The sequence below is a fragment of the Phyllostomus hastatus genome, unplaced genomic scaffold (assembly GCF_019186645.2).
Source record: "Phyllostomus hastatus isolate PE091 unplaced genomic scaffold, TTU_PhHast_1.1 phas_contig_80, whole genome shotgun sequence".
In the NCBI taxonomy this organism is placed as follows: domain Eukaryota; kingdom Metazoa; phylum Chordata; class Mammalia; order Chiroptera; family Phyllostomidae; genus Phyllostomus; species Phyllostomus hastatus.
The window spans coordinates 20,861,446-20,880,755 of NW_025333960.1; the positions used below are offsets into that span (position 1 = coordinate 20,861,446).

Genomic DNA, 19,310 nt, shown 5'->3' on the forward strand with positions numbered 1-19,310 from the left:
TACATTAGCTTATCCACACCTACAGAAATTCTTTCCTTAGCTTATTAACACCCACAGAAAGGACTTCCTTCGATTCATGTAATTGTTCCCCTTCCCTTTCTCCTAAATACCCTTGCCTTCACAAAGCCTAATATTTAGTCTTCCATACGCCCAGAATGAGAAGGTGCTTGTTGAAATAGCAGCGCCATTTTCGAAAATAAATTCCATTTCTCTCCATACCTGAGTGTAATATATGTGCAACCTTGCTACACAAAGCACGTTATAATTTGGCTGCTACTTACCTACCTAGCCTTCACCCCTCACCCCCTCCTGCCTATAGGCCCTTGCTATCTAGGCTGCCTCTCACCTCACACATGCTGTTTCTTCTACACTGAGCCCTCTTCTTATCTTCATCTGGTTAAGCCCTACACACTCTTAATATGATGGGGGACCCTCCCCCAAGAAAGAAAAAATGGAATCATCTTCTGGAGGGCAGGCCCCTTGTAGTACAGGCTTCCACCACTAGGTGAGTGCTACCAGCTGGTATTGTTGTGAGAGGCTGCATTCAGCTACAGTGAAATTATTTTGAAAGACTCCTTCAATATGTTTGCCCATTTCACGATGGGTGATTTATGAGCACACCTGCTCACACCATGCTGAGTGTTCAGCAGTTTTTGACTAAAAATGGCATGACCCTTGTGCCCCACCCCCCACATTCACCCAATCTCCCCAAGTGACTTTTTTTGTTTCCCCAGATGAAAAAGTCTGCAAAGGGAAATGATTTGCCAATGTGGAAGAGGTGAAACAAAAAAGAGCAGGAGCACTAAAAGGCATCAAAATTGATGAGTTCAAAAACTGTTTTGAGCAGTGGAAAAAAATGTCTCAACAGGTATACTGCATCAAATAGAGAGTACTTTGAAGGTGACTGAAGTTTAAACATGTAAGAATAAATACACAATTTTTTATAAATAAAGTGCCCCCCTTACATATCACCTTGGAATCACTCCCTCCAAAAAACTAATCCTTCAAGCTCTAGTCACGTACCTCTCCTATGAGGTCCCATGATAGCCTACACTTCCATATTCTGGCACATATGTGTAATGTAGACATCAAATGACCTATTAGTCTACTGGACTAGTCTCAGTGAGGGAAGGGATACTGACTGACACCATCTCCAAGGTACTTTACATGACTCCCTGGGCATAAAGAAAACACTTGAACCTGCTAAGTTCAACTACAATGTCTTTGAGAAGAACAAACTGTCACAGCATGCATCTCATAGGCTCACAGTCACCCTTGTAGCTCATAAGGTTTATGATCCACGACAATTTTAAGACTGTATCTCAATTTCTCTGACTTAGAACTAGGAGAGACACTTTACCACTCTTCCAGGGATTCTTTCTAAGATAAGAGATGGAAATTTATTGCAACTAAGATCAGAAAGAATAATGTTCAATAAATGATACAGTAAGTACATAAGAGGGGGTGCATAAGTAGTAAAAGAGAAAGTGAAAAAACTCATTCAGCCCTGACCAGTGTAGCTCAGTCAGCTAGGCATTGTTTTTGGAAAGTGAAGTCACCAGTTTGATTCCCAGTCAGGGTACACGCCCAGGTTGCAGGCTGGGTCCACAATCGGTGCGTGCAAGAGGTCTCCAACAGGGGTAGTTTTTCTATCTCACATCAATGTTTCTCTCTCTCTCTCCCTCCCTTTACCCTTCTCTAAAAATAAATAAATAAATCTTCTAAAAACCCCAATCAAAGCTTACCTTTGCAATTAATATCAGCAATTACTTCATTCTTTTTCATGGTTTCTAACAGCTGTCTTACTTCTTCAGCATTGCCATTTCTGGCATGATGGAGAAGCTGTTGTTCGGTTTCTGTGTTCATTTCTACACCAAAACAAAACAAAACAAAATTGCTTTTATCTAAGAACATAATTAGCTTTTAAATACTACCTGCTAATACAAAAGGGGGAAAGAATACTCTTTATTTTGCAGCTAGACACAACAACTAGTTAAATCAGTTGCAGGACTAGAACTTGACTCTGACAGGCGGCTTGCCCTTTGTATTATTACTAAAGAAGCACCCTAGACATTGGGGCAAGTTTCCTGATCTTCGAAGCCTGTTTCCTCATCTGCAAAATACAACCAATTTCATGAGCTGTTGTAAAATTATGTCTATAAAAGCATTCTGTCAAATACATGTATTTTACAAATAGTTATTACAATTACTAAAGTAAAAATATGGCCATTCAAATAAAAATATTAAAGACTGAAATGTAAATTAACACATTCAAAACCTGCATATAAAAAAATACTGAATAAAAAAAATAAAGTTTGATAAGGACCTTGACATGACCATTACAAGTAAGTTTTTTCCCTTTCATATTTTCTTATAAACTCCAAAACAAATATTGACTACACAGAAATATAAAGCATGTATGTCAAAATGTTATGAATAGCAATTCCCAAAAGAAATACTAACTCATTCTTATTAATATTCAAATAAATAGAAATAAATCAAACAAAAATATGGGTTTTTGCCTACCATATTAGCAAAAAAAAAAAAAAAAGAGTTAAACACACACAGTGCCTTCATGGACAGTAAAAGTACACACAATTTTTCATTTGTTGCAGGAAAAGAGGCAACTATTTGACATTTTTTAAATTCCATAACACACAGCCCTGAGGGAAAATTCCAGGAAGATGGCAGCATAGGAAACACCGGGACTCTCTCTCCAGCTAGACAACAAATGCCCCAGGAGCTGTCCAATGCGCACTGAGCTAGTACCAGCTGGAGCAGAAGATTGCTGTCCTGGGCTAGAACTCAAAAGATGAGAGTTTTCAGCGTACCAACTGCCGGTCAAGCTATAGGGGTAAAACCCCCTCCCTGGGAGAAGATCAACATTTAAGGGGACAGAGGCCAGTAGCTTAAGATCTGGTAGAAAGGACTAAGTGTAAAAGTGGGGACAAAAGAGGGTGGCAGCACTGAAACCAAGAGAGGGGAGTGTAGAAGGGGGCCAGATGGCTGTGAAATACAGAAGAAAGGGCAAGAACAAGCACAACCTGCAAATGGCTATTGATAGGGCAAGCAGAAAGCCACTGATGGACTCCAGAATTCTTTCAGAGGAAATGGCAGTGACAGCAAAGATCTGGGTAAATCGGGAAGTGAAAGTGGGTAACAGGGAAAGAGTACACCAGACTCCTTTAATGCAACTTAGTTCTGAAGAGCTGGTGATAGTTTCACTTTTGGAAATTGGATAACTGGGCATGTTCACAGTCTGTGGAACAAGAACCAAAAGAAAGTAAACACCTGCAATACAGGAGGAAGGATGGGTGAGGGAGGGATCAAACAAGGAGGTCCTAGAGGAGACTTAAGCAGGTAGATGAAAAGCCCAAGATGGCTACCATTTTCCTAAGAAAAGAAACAGATTCTTAGGTACCTTAACAGGAGAGAGGCTCTTACCACAAGATAGTATGCGTGGGAGGGGGTGGTTGAATAACAGAAATAAAATAAAGATTGTTTTTATTTTAAAATTAAGAGGGGAACAAGGCCAGGGCACATACTGAGGTTGTGGGTTCGATCCCTGGTTAGGTCACCTGCCGGAGGCAACTGACTGATACGTGTCTGTCTCTCTCCCACTGTCGTCCTTCCTCTCTCTATAAAAAACAATGAAAAATACGTCCTTCACTGAGAATTTTTTTTTAAATTTCACCAAGACAGAAAAATAAAACTTCTGTTGCTCTATGCCTAAATCCCACATGTATCCATTTTTAACAGACACCTGTTTGATTACAAAATCCTCTTAAAGCAATTTGGATATTCTCTCCTTTTCAAAACAATTGAACACCTTATCTAACTAAGTTAGTCTATCTGCAGACTGAGCCAATTCTAAAGGTTTTCCAACTGTAAAACTTGGGACTGACTCCAACGAGCACTACCTCAAAAACACATTCTAAAATGCAAACAGGCATTGTCGATTCTTTTCCGTTATCAACTCCTACGACTTCCGAAAGGAGTGGCAGGGGCAGGAAGGGACTGACATTTTCTCCCACCTCCCCTCACAAGCAAGGTATTACATCGTGTATACATTTAAAACTTAGTTCTATGAACAATGATCGTTTTGAAGCAGAAACAGTAAAACCACATTTTTATAGCAAACTAATTTCCCAGTGACTCAAACATCATCGAAATAACGCAACTCCAAAAATACCTGTCATTTCAAAACTGAGTAAACATTCCGAAATGATATCAGTAGAATAGAGTGATCCATATGTTCTTTTAGCTATGCTACAAATAAATTACTAAGAAAATGTTCAAACCAAGGCATCAAAACATTCATCATCATTTCTTTCTTCATCCAAGAAGCACCATAACTAAAGGTCCTCTACCGTCACTGCAGACCTGAATATTCAGAATATACACTAGTATCTGAAACCTCATTCCTTCGTGGGCATCTAGGAAGCCAGCAGGATCTGGGAAGGTGTCCAACATGATAGCCACAAGAAGCTATGGTACCCACATCACCACCAGGTCAACGTCATGGATAGGTTCTGCGACTTTAAATGAAATGACATAAAGAAAACCAATTTTACCATAGGGTAATTGACAGAAACAAGAGTTAAGTTATGAGGTGTCTCACTGTTATAATGAAGTGTTATTTAAGGACATGCTGTATGACCTTCTCTGTCTCTACTACCATGCAAGGAGGTAAATCAATAAACACTTGATTGAGAGTCTACCACATTCCAGATATTGTCCTAAACTTTGATGACTATCAATAAATAAAACCAGGCCTTCCACTAAGAGAACTTATGATGTAAGGAAGATAAGCGTACAAATAAATTACTATCCACATTTCTCAAAAGGTCTCATTTGCCCTCTTTACCACCACCCTCACCCTTTAATAAACCCTCACCACATCTATTTTTTGCCACATGTCAGTCTGTAAGTATTCATGTGGTCATTTCTTTGGCTCTGCCTACACTACACTGCAAACTGGGTTTGAAATGGGTCCCATACAACATTCCTAGCACCTAGCAAGCTGCTTAAAACACAGTAAGCAATCAAATATTAATTAAATGGACAGATGCACAAATGGATGAATGAATGTGGACTTACTGGGTTGGCTAAAAAGTTTGTTTTTTTCCATAGATGGCTCCCGTAGTGCTTAGTTGTCTTCAACTGCATTCAAAACAATTGTTAGACTGCATTGTGACAGCCGTCATATCAGCATATATTTTAAAAACTTATCAAATTGGTGAATTTTTGTACAGCCATTTTAATACTGAAGATGGAAGAAGATACTCAACATTATTCACGTTATGCTTTATTATTTCAAGAAAGGTAAAAATGCAACTGAAATGCAAAAAAAGATTTGTGCAGTGTATGGAAAAGGTCATCTAAATGATTGAATGTGTCAAAAATGGTTTGCAAAGTTTCTTTGTACTACTGACATTTTGGCCAAATAGTTCTTTGCTATGGGGCTGTCTGATGCATTGGAAGATGTTTAGCAGCACCCCTGGCCTCTGCCCACTAGAAGCCAATAGCAGGAGACAGCCAAGATACTCAAAATATCCAAATCAATCAAGTTATTGGTGAAATTAAAAAATGTGTCTTACTTTACAGAAAAAAAACTAAATGGACTTTTTGGCCAACCCAATAGCTCCACAAGAACAAAGCCATCAAGCTTCCCTATAGGAAGGCCTAAAAGTAACACATTTGTTATAAGTGAAAATAAAATTAATGAAGTTTTTTTATATGTCACAAGAAATAAATTAATACCAAAAAAGGAGAAACTTTATAAATATACACTCTACGAGTATTTAGCATTAAGGCTACTATTTAATTTGATGTATCTTAAACTATTTAGTCTCTAAACAACAGTTACCTGTAGAAAAAAATACAAAATAAAATAATCCAAATGTACGTATTGACAGATTTTTTAAAACATTCTTAAAAATCATGGGAGCTTGTTTCAGAAAAGAGTTTTGTCTCTGATGTTCAAGCCAAAAGAAAAAGACAAACAATCCCTTAATGCCACTGACCAGAATGGATCTGAGCCAAACCCTATCAGTACATACAGTATTTTTCATGATCACTTTATATGTATTTTTTTCTAACTGCTCTTTTCACATTCGTGCAATTCCAAGCTGTTTTCAGATTAATTAATAAGATTTTAATGTCCAAGAGAATGTTTCCAAGGAAATAACTAAACAAAAAGCATTTTGAGCTGCAAAAACTGGGAGACTAGAGACCATGTTGTCTTATGTTTCCTCTCCTCCAAGGTCCACTAAGGAAGCTAGACTTCTAATTTTAAATTGTGTGCAAAGCAAATTCATATTTTGTTATTTTATAAACATTGCAGATTATCTCATTAAAGTAGTACCCATACGTGATTGCTGGGGGAGGGGCTTTTAGAGGACTAAATGGTAACAAAAAATATATAATATAAAGATTTTATATATATATATAAAAATAAAGTAGTACCCATACTTGATAGTCCATGCCACTAAATCCTGATTCAATACAGTGGATAAATTCTGTGGTCCTAAACAACTCTGAGATCTTGGCAGAGCCTCTAAAATGTGTAGTTTAAAGGGCTATCATAACTTGTTAAATTTGGTCAGAGGTCTATTATTTTATAATTTGAACTGCTACTTTACTATTCAAGTTTAACTTCTGTAGAATCAAATTAGAAAATCCCTATAAAAGTCAACAATAAAATTCAACAATCAGAGCTATTTCACCCAAGTACCATAAATTCAAAATATTAAATGTATCCTTTGAGTACTTAAAGGTACTTGAAAAGTTAAAATTCAAGGAAATTCACACTAACTTTATTAAATAATACATATTACATCTAACTAGACATCAAAACATCAGGAAAATATAGCAGTTCCTTAAAAATTAAACACATAACTAAAATATGACCAACAATTCCACTCCTAGCTGTACACCCAAAGAATTGAAAGGAGGGACTCAAACAGATATTCACACACCCATGTTCACAGCAGCACTGTTCACAACAGGCAAGAGGTAGAAGGAACCCAAGTGCCCAGTGATAGATAAGTAGAAAAACATGTTATATACATACAATGGGTTGTTATTCAAATTCTGATATATGCTACAACATAGATGGACCCTGTGCATATTTTGCTACGTGAAATAAGCCATATACAAAAAGACAGACATATTATTCCACTTATACGAGGTATCCAGAGTAGAAAAATTCATATAAAGACAATAGTTACTAGAAAAAGCTGGAGGAGGAAGGAATGGGGAGTCAGTGTTTAATGGGGGCAGAGTTTCTGTTTGGGATGATGAAAAGTTCTAAAGGTGGAGGGTGGTGATGGTTGCACAACAATGTCAATGTACTTAATGCCACTAAATAATACACTTTAAAATGGTTGAAAAGGTAATTTGATGTCATATGTATTTTACCACAGTAAAAAAAAAATTCAGGACTTCTGGTCAAGATGGCAGCATAGGCAGACATGGCTCACCTCTTTGCACAACCACAACAAAATTACAACTAAAATATACAACCATTGCTCAGAACTGGGAAATTGAGTTGAATGAAGTCTGACAACTACAGAACTAAAGAAATCACATCCAGCCAGATTGGCAGAAGGGGCACAACATGGAGAGGGCTGGTCCCACATCCACATGTACTGGATAAAAATTCAGGAGGAATATCTCGGGAGTGAGTAGTCCCAGCCCCATACCAGTCTCCCCAGCCCAGGATTCCAGTGCCAGGAAGATAAGTCCCCACAATTTCTGGCTGCAAAAACCAGCTCCGATTGAGTCAGTGAAAGAAACTGATAAAGTCCCAAGCAGTTCCTCCTAAAGAACCCATACACAGACTCACCTAATCAGACTCACTCCCACTGGGTGCCAGAGCCTGGCCAGCAGCTTGAAGGACACTAGTGGCACCACCCAGAAAAGCCCAGAGTCAGCATCCCTAGTGGACAGCTACAGACCACATCAGAGCACCAGCACTCTGCACCCACACACCTGATCCTCCAGAGGTTGGAGGTTGGTAGTAAGTGATCACAGCCAATCCTTGCAGCTAACTGGCCTGGGTAAATCCCTCCCATTGACCTGCCAACAGCAACCAAGGCTCAACTACAAGAGGAGGGTGTACTCAGCCCACAAAAAGGGCTCACCTCCAGTGCCCAGCTTGGGTGATAGAGAAGGTTGTGCCATTGTACCCTACAGGACACACCTACTATATTAGGCCACACTACCAAAGCACAGAGTGAAAGCAGCTCTACCTAATACATAGGAACAAACACAGGGAGGCTGCCAAAATGAGGAGACAAAGAAACATGGCCTAAATAAAAGAACAGATCAAAACTCCAGAAAAAGAGCTGAATGAAATGGAGATAAGCAATCTATTAGATGCAGAGTTCAAAACACTGTTTATAAGATGCTCAAGGAACTTGGTGAGGACCACAGCAGCATAAAAAAGATCCAGTCAGAAACAAAGCATATACTAATTAAAAATTTACAGGGAAACATCAGTAGAGTGGATGAAACTGAAAATCAAATAAATGATTTGGAACATAAGGAAGCAAAAAACAACCAATCAGAACAACAAGAAAAAAAGAGAATCCAACAAAATAAGGATAGTGTAAGCAGCTTGTGGGACAACTGTAAGCAATCCAACATTTGCTTCATGGGGGTGCCAGAAAAAGACAAAGAGCAAGACATTGGAAATCTATTTGAAAAATTAATGAAAGAAAAGTTCCCTAATTTGGTGAAGGAAATAGACATGCAACTCCAGGAAGCACAGAGAGTCCCAAACAAGATGGATGCAAAGAGGCCCACACCAAGACACCAATTAAACTGCCACCAGTTAAAGATAAAGAGATGGGAGGGGGGCTGTGGGAGAATGGGTGAGAGGTGAGAGGATTAAATATACATATAGGTAGCCCTGGGGATGCAAAGTACAGTATAGGAAAGGGAGTAGTCTGAGAACTTACACACATGACCTGTGGGCATGAACAAGGGAGTGAGGACAGCTTGAGGGAGTGGGGGCTGCTGGGTTCCCCCACTGGGTGCACCTGCTGGGTGCAGGGGAGCAAAGGGGGAAAATCAAGACAACTGTAATAGCATAATCAATAAAATGTAATTTGAAAAAAAAGTCAGGAAGTATTGGGTATATTGCTCTTACAATCGCCGAATAGCTTTGTACTATTAACAAAGCCAAAAGGAGCCTAATTATTCAAAAATCGTTATACTTATATGTTGTGATTATTTTTTAAATTCTCAGATACTGATTTTACCCTTCGTATTACACTGAAATAAGATTTGAAACACACTGTATACAGGAAGTTTGAATCGTAAGAAAAATTAAATGCATTTATAAACAAATACATACATATTTTTTTAAAGATTTACTTCTTCTTAGACAGAGGGGAAAGGAGAGAGAAAGAGAGGGAATGAAACATAAATGTGTGGTTGCCTCTCAAGCACCCTACACCAGGGACCTGGCCAGCAACCCAGGCATGTGCCCTGACTGGGTAACGAATGGCTGACACCTTGGTTCACAGGCTAGCACTCAATCCACTGAGCCACACCAGCGAGGGCACAAATATGTATATTTTACAAATTAAGCTTAAAAATGTTTAAAAATCTATAGTGTGCTTGGTTAGCACTGCATTCCAAAGCAGCAACTAGCTGCTCACTGTAGTGGGGTTTTTCCGATATTATGCAGTTAATATGAGGAAAATATTAAAAATTAAAATAACTATGTAAAATCATGGCAACAGCAAAAACATAAATTTTGTTCTCAATCATATCTGTTCCTAAAAAACAGTAAGTCCTCTAACAGGTGTGTGGGTGTATACACACATCACATATGTGTATACATAAAAAACTAGGACATTTGTGATAACACAATTTAATGCATTTTGTTTTAGAAATTCTACATTAGTAGACAGATTCATATTTAATGATTTTAGAAATGAAGAAACTGAAAAGTACAAAGGTAAATTTATTTGTTGAGTGTTGTATGACAGTAATGCCACAATTAGAATCTAGAACTTTTAATCAGGAGGTGAAATAATACCAATGCTATATATTTCATAAAACTCAAACCAGTCTATAAAATTAAAAGCCACTGATCCTAGTTTTTGTTCATGAGTGAGCACCGAGGAAGCTGACTCTGAACTATGACTTAAACCCATTTTAAGAACCTTTATTTACTAACTAAAATGAGATATCCAAAACATGACAATTTAAGGAAAACAACAGCAAATTATAAAGTTTATTTTAGGAAACACTCATTCTTTCTTTTAAAAATAAACAATTAAATTAAAAATCATTTATTTTTTAATTCAGTGCAACATTTCTTCTAGTTTCCTTGAAGAGACTTTGTGCCCAGATTAAAAGCATCATTTCCAATGGGTTAGAATTGTGTGTTTCATACTACAGTTAATAAACCATTGAAGTCATGGTAAAAATGCATATACCAAGTTATTATTCGCTTTGCATTTGACATTTTTACACTACCTTCTCTTTCATATTCAGTACATAGCCACACTGACTGAATGCCATACCTACTGTAAAAAACAATCCTACTTGCTGGACAGTTATCTTTCACCCTTTTTCAGTTGAAAATTCTAATATTTGTCAAAATTGGTGAAAATTAAATAAGCTTCATGGCTTTGCTTTACGAAACTCTTTAACCTTAGGTTGCTATACATTTTTATCTGCTTCAACAACCAAGAACTCTTAGACACACCCTTGATTTCAAATTCAACCTGATTCTGAACGCTATTAACTGCTGTTTTAAACAAGTGGTATCAATAAAAGCAAAGGGCAGAAAAGTACACAAATTACATAAATCTACTTTTGGGTAATAAAAATACTAAGAAAGTTAAATGTTACATTTTAATGATAAAAGTCATTAAATTTTAGACAATATGTATTTAAATGCTTCCCATTTTTATTTCACATTTGAAAACTGTCTTCCAAACTAATGTGTAATACTGTTACATACCATATATCTGTAAGCTTCTCTTTAAAGGAAGTCTTTAAACAATAAAGTAAAAACCATGTGGTTACTTTCCACTGTCATATGATAGGAAAATGTACAGGTAAAGGACTGCTTTCACTATATAGCAATTTCCTACTTGCCAGCTGATGAATCCAAGAACTCAGATACAGTAAGTAACCTATTATTACCTCTTACTAAAAGAATTAAAACTATGTCTTTTTGTTGTTGTTGTTGTTGTTAAAACTATTTCTTATATTTGCCTGCCTTATTAGTGGGTGAGCTCAGGTAAAGCAAGGAAAAATCCAACATTTCTAGGAATCAAAAACGTCCTATAATTACATAGCATTATTATCATCAACATATGTCATACAGAATTCATAACTATCTTTCTGAAACCTCATTAATGAATTCTGGTGAAATGATATAAGCTGGTGCCTACTCTGCTAACAACTGACCTTTCTAGAATGGGAAAGAATTTACTAGTTATCAATGAAGTTCTGATTACCATCAGGCTTGGCCTGAAAAAACTGACAAGGTTCACAACCACTTCAAAGCTCTCACACGCACTTGCTACCTTAGTCTCTCTCTTCCATGTGTTACTAATTAAGCTGATTTCTACTCTCTACAGACCACCTTTCTCAGTGAATACATATAATGTACAAAACTCACCTTCTATCAATATCAAGAGGCAAGAAATTGCCACAACACAGTTACAATTTATAAATGTGACATAGATGTATCTCTACATCAAATAAAGACACAGGGCAAATTATTTAATAGACATTGCACTATGTCATCGCTCAAGAGAAACTGGCTGTATTCTTCTACTTAATTGTTAGTTGTAAACAAGTTATCATTTCGTTTGCTTTAGGGGAAAGAGTAGGGAGCAATGTTTTCACACAAGTAGCATCTACTTGCTCTGAACTACAGGTGTAAATACTACTGGAATAATACCTGCAAGACAGCTGCCTCCAGGGACAAGGATTAAGCCACCACCACACATTTCTGCTGATGAACAAGGAGACATTTAGTAAGTGTCATCTGATAAACAGACTTTGGCAAAACCCTGTACTGAGTGAGATAAGACAACTGTTCCAGATAAATCTACTCAACTTACAGCAGTTAATTCCTAATTTTAATATCAGTTGCTCAATACTGCCAGAGAGTTGCTCTGCCTGGGAGAAAAGACAAAAATGATAGTCACCATTTAAAAATGAATGTTACTAACAGTTTTCTCCCATTTCCCCTGTAAATTGTAAATACAGTCCATAGTTTAGAACTAGTAAATGCAAAGACTGTGGATTTTGTAAGTATTCTATAATTAATATAGAGATCTTAAATTTTCACCTGGGTAATTCAGAAAATAAACCTACTAAACTGGCTAGGAAAAATTTTACTGTACCATGGTTAGAATGCAAACACCGCTGACCCTAAAACAAACAAAAACAACAACAACAACAAAGTGTTTTCCAAATGATGGCTGAAGAGGTTAGGCTATTCCAAACTCTATATCCATAATGCATCAACTATCATACAATGCTAAGGCTTAAGTTTTCAGGGAAAACCCGTCACTGATTTTAAAGCTGATTTAATTATATTACTAACTATCCACAAAAGACTAACAGCTAAATTTGCAACACTTAGCCTTGATTAATCTAAATTAGTATCAAAATACGAACAGTTCTACTTCACAATGCAGTCTGCATAACGCCACAATGTTGGCAACTTAAAACTAACATTAACAAAATCAGGACAACCCTGCCAATCAATACGGCCACCAAGTTAATGATTCTTCTATTGTGCTGCTGCAGTCTTTCACATTGTTTCTCAATCCCTTTGAGTCTTTCAGGCTTGTCGAATTAACCACTCCGTACACTGTGAGAACAGTCACATGAACAGCTCGTGACTTCCACTGCGAATCAGTCCTCCTCAGGCTAGTATGACACTAAAAGTTACGATGCACACATCAAAGTACTACAAAAAAAGGACGCAGCTGATGACTTGGTAGGGAACGCATGTGGCACAAGCTCCAAGTCGTAGCACCACGAGTGGAAGTGCACAACTGCCAACATCTTGCTACTTTAAAAGTAGCTTCCTAACTTCCTAGCAGCTCAGAAGCAGCCAGCTACCGCCAGGAAGCCTAACCCTGTCTTAGAGCCCAGCATCTTTATGCCAGTGCTCTGACCATCCTCAGGGACTCGCGGGAGACCAGCACGCTCCCCCTTCCAGGCGCAGACCGACCTCCCCCCAGCACTAGGCAGGGTGGAACCCGCCCGCCCAAGAACTGGCCTCGGAAACTGACCTACGCTGTCACCCGAACTACCAGAGCTCACGGTGTGGGGACCACGACCGCAGGCTTCCTGTCTGCTCGCCCCACGTCGATGAAGCAGAAGTCAACTCGCTCGCACTCTCGAGGGCTCAGGGCCCCCGGGAAGACACACGCTCCCGGATCCCAGCGCCAGGCACCGGGTGGAGCGAGAGGTAGCTGAACATCTCCGGCGAGGTGGTGGCTCCGCCCCTCCCCGCAGCCAGCTCCACCAGTGCGCGCTCCCGCGCCTGTGTAATTGGCGCCGGGCTTGTGAGGCACGTGACCCGCTCGCAGCCTCGCGGCGCGCGTGCTCCCGAGGCCCCGCCCCCAAGACGGCACGCCACGCCCCTCGTCCGCTCCAGTCCCTCCTGGACCACTGAGGCCATGTCCAGGCTTTGCCAACGGCTGAGAGGCGGAGCAAAGCCTCCGCGCTCCTCCCAAGATACTCCGACCTGAAAGAAGCGACCGACCTTTCGCGAAGGACACGGAGGAGTTGTGGCGCGGCGAAGTGGCTCGCCTCACCCCCGTCAAGCCTAAACAAATATAAACACTGGGTTAATGCTCTGGAAATTTGTTATTAAACAGATACATCACCCAGCTGCCCAGATTTGTTTTCTGCTTTGGTTGCGACTTTACCCATGGGAATGTAAGGGGCAGTGTAAATTAACTACGCCCTTTTTGTCTCACACAACAAAGGATGGACTTAACATTCCTTAGAGCTCACCCCGGTCCCAGGTAGATAGGAGCTAGGGATGCTTGAGGAGATACGTATTTACAAAATGTTCTTCACTTCCTCCCCCTCCCCCGTCAAATCTTTATTATAAAGAGTCCACCACCTCTTCAGTCTCGATGCACAAGAGGTCTGGCTAAAGGAGTTAAGACAGTCTATAATGCGCAGGTTTAAAGTCTAGTATAATAAACAACTTTTAAAAAATATGCATACCTAGAAGAGAAAGGAAATTTGAGCAAATAAACAGTTTTTCAACTTGTATTTTTCAGTGTATTTAATGAACACGTTCTTTCATAATGAAAAAATAATAAATGGGTATCCTTTTTAAGGAACTGTGTAGTGTTATAATCAATTTAAATGTAGAAACGTGTTGAGAACATATAGGCCAGTTTGTCATTGCATTACATGGGATAGGTCACATGGCAGATCTCTTAGAATGTCTTTGGCGTCCTCAAACAGTCCTGCTTGTGTATCCCAGGCCAGCATCATCTTTATTAACACAAAGGCACCTGAGTACAATACTTCAACTGCAAAAACGTGTGGTAACTAAAGCAGCCACATTTGCCTTGCAAAGAAGAAACCTTCTAGTGATACTGAATTATCTTCATAACCAAAAGAAAAAAATGACTATTGAAATAATTTTCCATATGATTCCATGAAAGCCTTCATTCTCACTATGATGATTTAATTGACTAAGTTCACTAGTCTACTTTTTCAATTCACTTGACTCTCTTGCATCTTTAGATGAAAATATATCCTAGCCAATAGTAGGATGAAGGTAATAGAAGGTAATCACTATGATTACCAATCAGAGACATTTCAGTATTGATATGGTCGCTCTGATATAACAGAGCCACTTTAAAGTGGAGCCAGAGCTGCCATGCCAGAGGAACTGCCGTGTACATTGTATGTCCCAAACCTTGGAATGTTAAAAACAGGGCAAAATACTACATTTTTTATACAATTACCTATCAGATTTTAAAACACAGGGCCAAATAACATTTGGACTGGGCCTAGGGCAACATTCTGTCCCAAAGAACTGTTGCAAACATAACAAGAAAGCAGATATTGACTACTAGACTGAAATTTAAAACATTGTTTAGATGTAACACGACTCTGTTGTGTCATCTGCACCAATAGAAATGCCTTCCTTCTGTTGTTGTAATTGTTCCTCTTCCCTTTCTCATAAACACCCCTTGCCTTTGTCTCCTAATCTGAACATTATTTAGGCTTCTGCCTGAAATAATGATCCCCAAATAACTATTCTTATTGATCTCAAATTAACACTTGTCTGCCTTTCACTTTGAAAGGCCCTTCTGTTTCTAGGTTAACAACTAAATGTACTGAATTTTTATAGGAGTCTCATTAGTATTAACATATTTAATCATTAGGAAAATATATCTTTGGCATTTTTATTGACAACTAGTACAGATATTGTAGGACATGAGTGTCCAATGAAACTTTCTGCAATGGTGGAAATGTTCTATAATTCTATCTTGTCCAATATGGGCACCTACTGAGCTCTTGAAATTTGGCTAGTGTGACTAAAGATTCGAATTTCTCACTTTATTTCATTTTAATTAATTTTCATTTAAATAGCCACATGTGGATAGCTGCTGCCATATTGGACAATGCTGTTCTAGAACAACACAGCAATTACTGTATTGTCCCCAATCATGTTGAACTCTGAGCTTATGAGCAGGTAGATATTTTAACTTTGCAGATGGAGTACCTTCAAGTAACTATGTCATCCCTAGCTACGATGCAGGTAAGTAGTAATGGAAATGGATGCTGTGGATGAATGGAAAAGTGATTTGGGACAAGTAGCCCTTTGCCCTACCATTCCCATACCTGACTAACCCACCTGAAAAATTAAATGTAGTCTAATTAACTTTAGACCACAGGGCACTTCATCAGACCTGCCCATTGCCCAGTGCAGGCTGGCTCCACCTAGGAGTCTTTATTTGCTTGTTTCAGGACACTTAGGAGGCCACAGCTCTCTACCACTATTCTCCCCATGTCACAACTATTATCTCCAGAATACGATTCCCTCTGGATTACAGTGCCTGATGTTGTGTCCCCATTGTTTTGTCTTAAGCCTGAAACCCCCTGGAATGCACTTCGTGCATTGCATGTTTTACAAACACTCCCCTGGTGCCTGTGTGACTTTGAAGCGCTTCAGGAGCACACTAAAGGCTTGTTAAATCTTATTAAAAGGAAGATTTTATGGACTGAGACTTTGGGGAGGGCTTTGGGTAATTACTGCCTGGAATGCTGAAAAGTAGGTCAGGTGTCACCAGGCAAATCCAGATAAATTGTTGAGTTGGGGGAAATTAACCATCCCCTACACCTACATATAGTTAATAATAACTTTGCAGTTATTACTAACTCCATATCAAGGCTATGAGGTCATTGGGGCTTTTCTCTCATAAAAACTGTATAAATTATTTTTGTTGTTTGTACCATTCAGTTTGTGCCATTTCAGTTTTGTTGTTTGTGCCATTCAGTTTGTTTAATAACTGAAATAAGTGAATTGGGATATTTTCAGACATTAAATTATTTTTATCTAGACTTAATTCTGTGCCAGTCCCTCTTTTCCTAGGGGTGTGACACACAGATATCTAAGCCACTGCCTTCTACCAATGATTGATTTTGGCAGGTTCCCCAGAAATATGAAACCAGAAAAGCCAGCGTTTGTGCTGCCTGTCACCTTCCAGACCCAATACGCAGAAACAGAGACTGGGTCTTTATGGGCGCTTTGTTCAGATGGCCAACGATTTAAGATGACAGCAGGTTTGTACCTTAACAGACCACACTACACTTCCTTTCAAGCCAGCCTTTTTATAGCAGAGAACAAAGTGTGTTGAGGGGTTTGGAATTCAGGGAAAATTAGATTTTAAGAAAACTGCAGCATTCTCGCCCTGGGTGGTTAGCTGTGCCCCGGGGGATCATCTGTCTCTCCCTGGAACACAATGGCTCAGATACCTCCTTGATTGCTTAGGGTCTCTTGTGGAGCACAAAGGTCTAATTACCTGTGGTCTCCTGGAGTCAGGGTGGGCAATACCTGCAGTTCCTGAAACAATTGCTTTTCACATGCATTACCTATTAGGTTTAGTAACTATTACCTTAAACTAAAATACTCAACTCTTGGGTCCTCCATCATTCGCCACTGTTAGTTTTAAACTATCTTTTTTTTCTATAAGATTAGTTTCATATGGATGTACTCATTTCGATGTTGAGCATGTAACTTAGCACTAGACCATATGGTAGGGGCTTAGGAATACATTTAATTGCAGAACTACATAATGGGGCACATTGTATGCAACAACAAGCTATGATAAAGCACAAAACAGTTTTTAGTACAGTTGACAAAAGTTGCACTCTCTTCAGCTGGGGCTACATTAGTAAATTTTAAGGTAAAATTTTTCTGTCCTTTAGAGTTACCACAGGTCCCCAGTTATAAATATCCAAGTAGGTGATTTCCTTATTGATATGCTTAAACAAAGTATAATTTCAAAGGCTCTCCAGGGGGATTCAAACACATATAAGACATGTAGTGAAAGTTTGTTCACCATAAGTTCCTCCTACAAGACAAAATTCAGAGATGTTTAGAACATTTTTGCTGAATATGCCCAAATATTTTTATCTCATTTGAAAGGAACAAGTTTTCTATAATGTAGTGTTAAACAAAAAATAATGAAAAGAATATAAGTTATTGTTTTAGAAAGATGACTTTCAGGTCTTCTTGAGGTTCGGTGGTCTGTTGTTCCTCCAGTGCTTTCTTTACTCTAGTGTAGATCCAAGGTCTTATTCCTGCCAACTTCACCACAGTACACCCCAAGGTTCAGTCCACTTTTCTTCTAGTTGGCTTTCTGGAGATGCTTTTGTGCAAGTCTTGAGTAGCACCTTACATGAAGGCTCAAAGGAAGGTAGCAAACCTGTAGGGGAGAGGTCTCTAATAATACAGGCAAGGTCATTAATTACAACTAAAGTCTAATTTAAATGTTGTACATTTTCTTTACCTTCACATCTTGATCTGTATACATCTCTCCCACCCCAATCATAACATGAAATGGTCACCTGTACACAATTTCATAAAAACTCAACTGAATCCCACTTCAAGGAACCACCCTTATCCTGAGCAGGGCAATAAGTAAAGCTTGATCCCAGTGGAGATGAGTTTCTTGGCACAGCTTAGCTATATTTTTCTGCAAGGTGTGATTTATCTTCTCTACCTTCCCAGAAGCCTGAGGTCTCCATGCTGTGTGTGGTCTCCACTTGATTCCTAAAAGTTCACTAATCTGTGTAATTTCTGAAGCAAGAAGATTCATTATCGCTCTAGATGCTGCTGGGTAAGCCAAAGTGAGGAATTATTTCCTTCAGTAAGTCTTTCACTACCTCAGGGATTCCTCCATTCTAGTAGGATAAGCTTCTACCCATCCTGACAAGGTGTCAACAAAGACTAGCAAATATTTCTACCCTTGGATCCTTGGCATCTGGGTAAAGTCTATTTGCCAGTCCTCAAGTGGGCACTGTCCTTGGTATTGTTTCCCTTCTTCCCCTTGATGAGGATCTGTCTCGGGATTGTTCTTCTGGCATACAGCACATCTAGCAATTACTTTTCATATGGCTTTAGAAATTGCAGGACCTGTGAACCATAGTTTGATATAGGTTGTTAATGACTCTCTTCCATAGTGTGTAGCCTCATGCAAATGCTTCATGACTGGCTCTACTAAATGTTCAGGAAGCAGTATAACTTGTTTCTTACGCTTTTTTCATCCACTATCAGGACCTTCCTCATCAAAACCCCAACCCTTAGCTTTTTCTAAATCTGCAGTCAAATATTCATTCAGGGTCAAATTGTGACAAGTCTAGAACAGGTCCCAAAGGCATTATAAATATTCCATTATAATCTTCCTGATCAGCAGCCTCTTTTGCTGCTCCACCAGCCGATTGTTTCCTCTAGCCGCTTCAGTGCCCTCCTTCTGATGCCCCGGGCAGTGCATAACTGCCACCTATAAAGGTACCTGAACAGCCTCCAATAGTTTTAAAATTTCAGCTGCATGCTTAATCTCCTTTTTTATTGGAGGTTAACAGTTTTTTTTCTTTCCAGATGGAACCATGTGCATACAGAATTAGGAAAGAGCACCTTGAGTCGATACACACATTCACTCTCTTTCCGTGTGACAATTCCAGTACCCTTGTCAGTACAATCAGTTGAGCTTGCTGAGCAGAGGTTCCCAGGGCAAGGCCTTGGCCTTCACTACTCCTTCAAGAGGCACAACTGC

The 19,310-nt window shown here is 39.0% G+C and overlaps 1 protein-coding gene across 3 annotated transcripts in view; it reads right to left on the minus strand.

Annotated features, from left to right (window-relative positions):
• The window catches only part of OSBPL1A (oxysterol binding protein like 1A), a 207,322-nt gene extending 193,815 nt beyond the window's left edge, over positions 1–13,507 (minus strand). The window contains exons 1-3 of one of the 3 annotated variants that reach the window (XM_045849884.1): positions 13,287–13,507; positions 11,939–11,989; positions 1,746–1,868 (exon numbers count right to left, since the gene is read on the minus strand). In XM_045849884.1, coding sequence (XP_045705840.1) covers positions 1,746–1,868; positions 11,939–11,987 — 172 coding nt within the window. In that variant the 5' untranslated portion in view covers positions 11,988–11,989; positions 13,287–13,507. Of the gene's footprint in view, positions 1–1,745; positions 1,869–11,938; positions 11,990–13,286 lie in introns of those variants that run through there. The other 2 variants (XM_045849885.1, XM_045849886.1) reach the window with 2 other exon arrangements.
• Between the last annotated feature and the right edge of the window lie 5,803 nt (positions 13,508–19,310).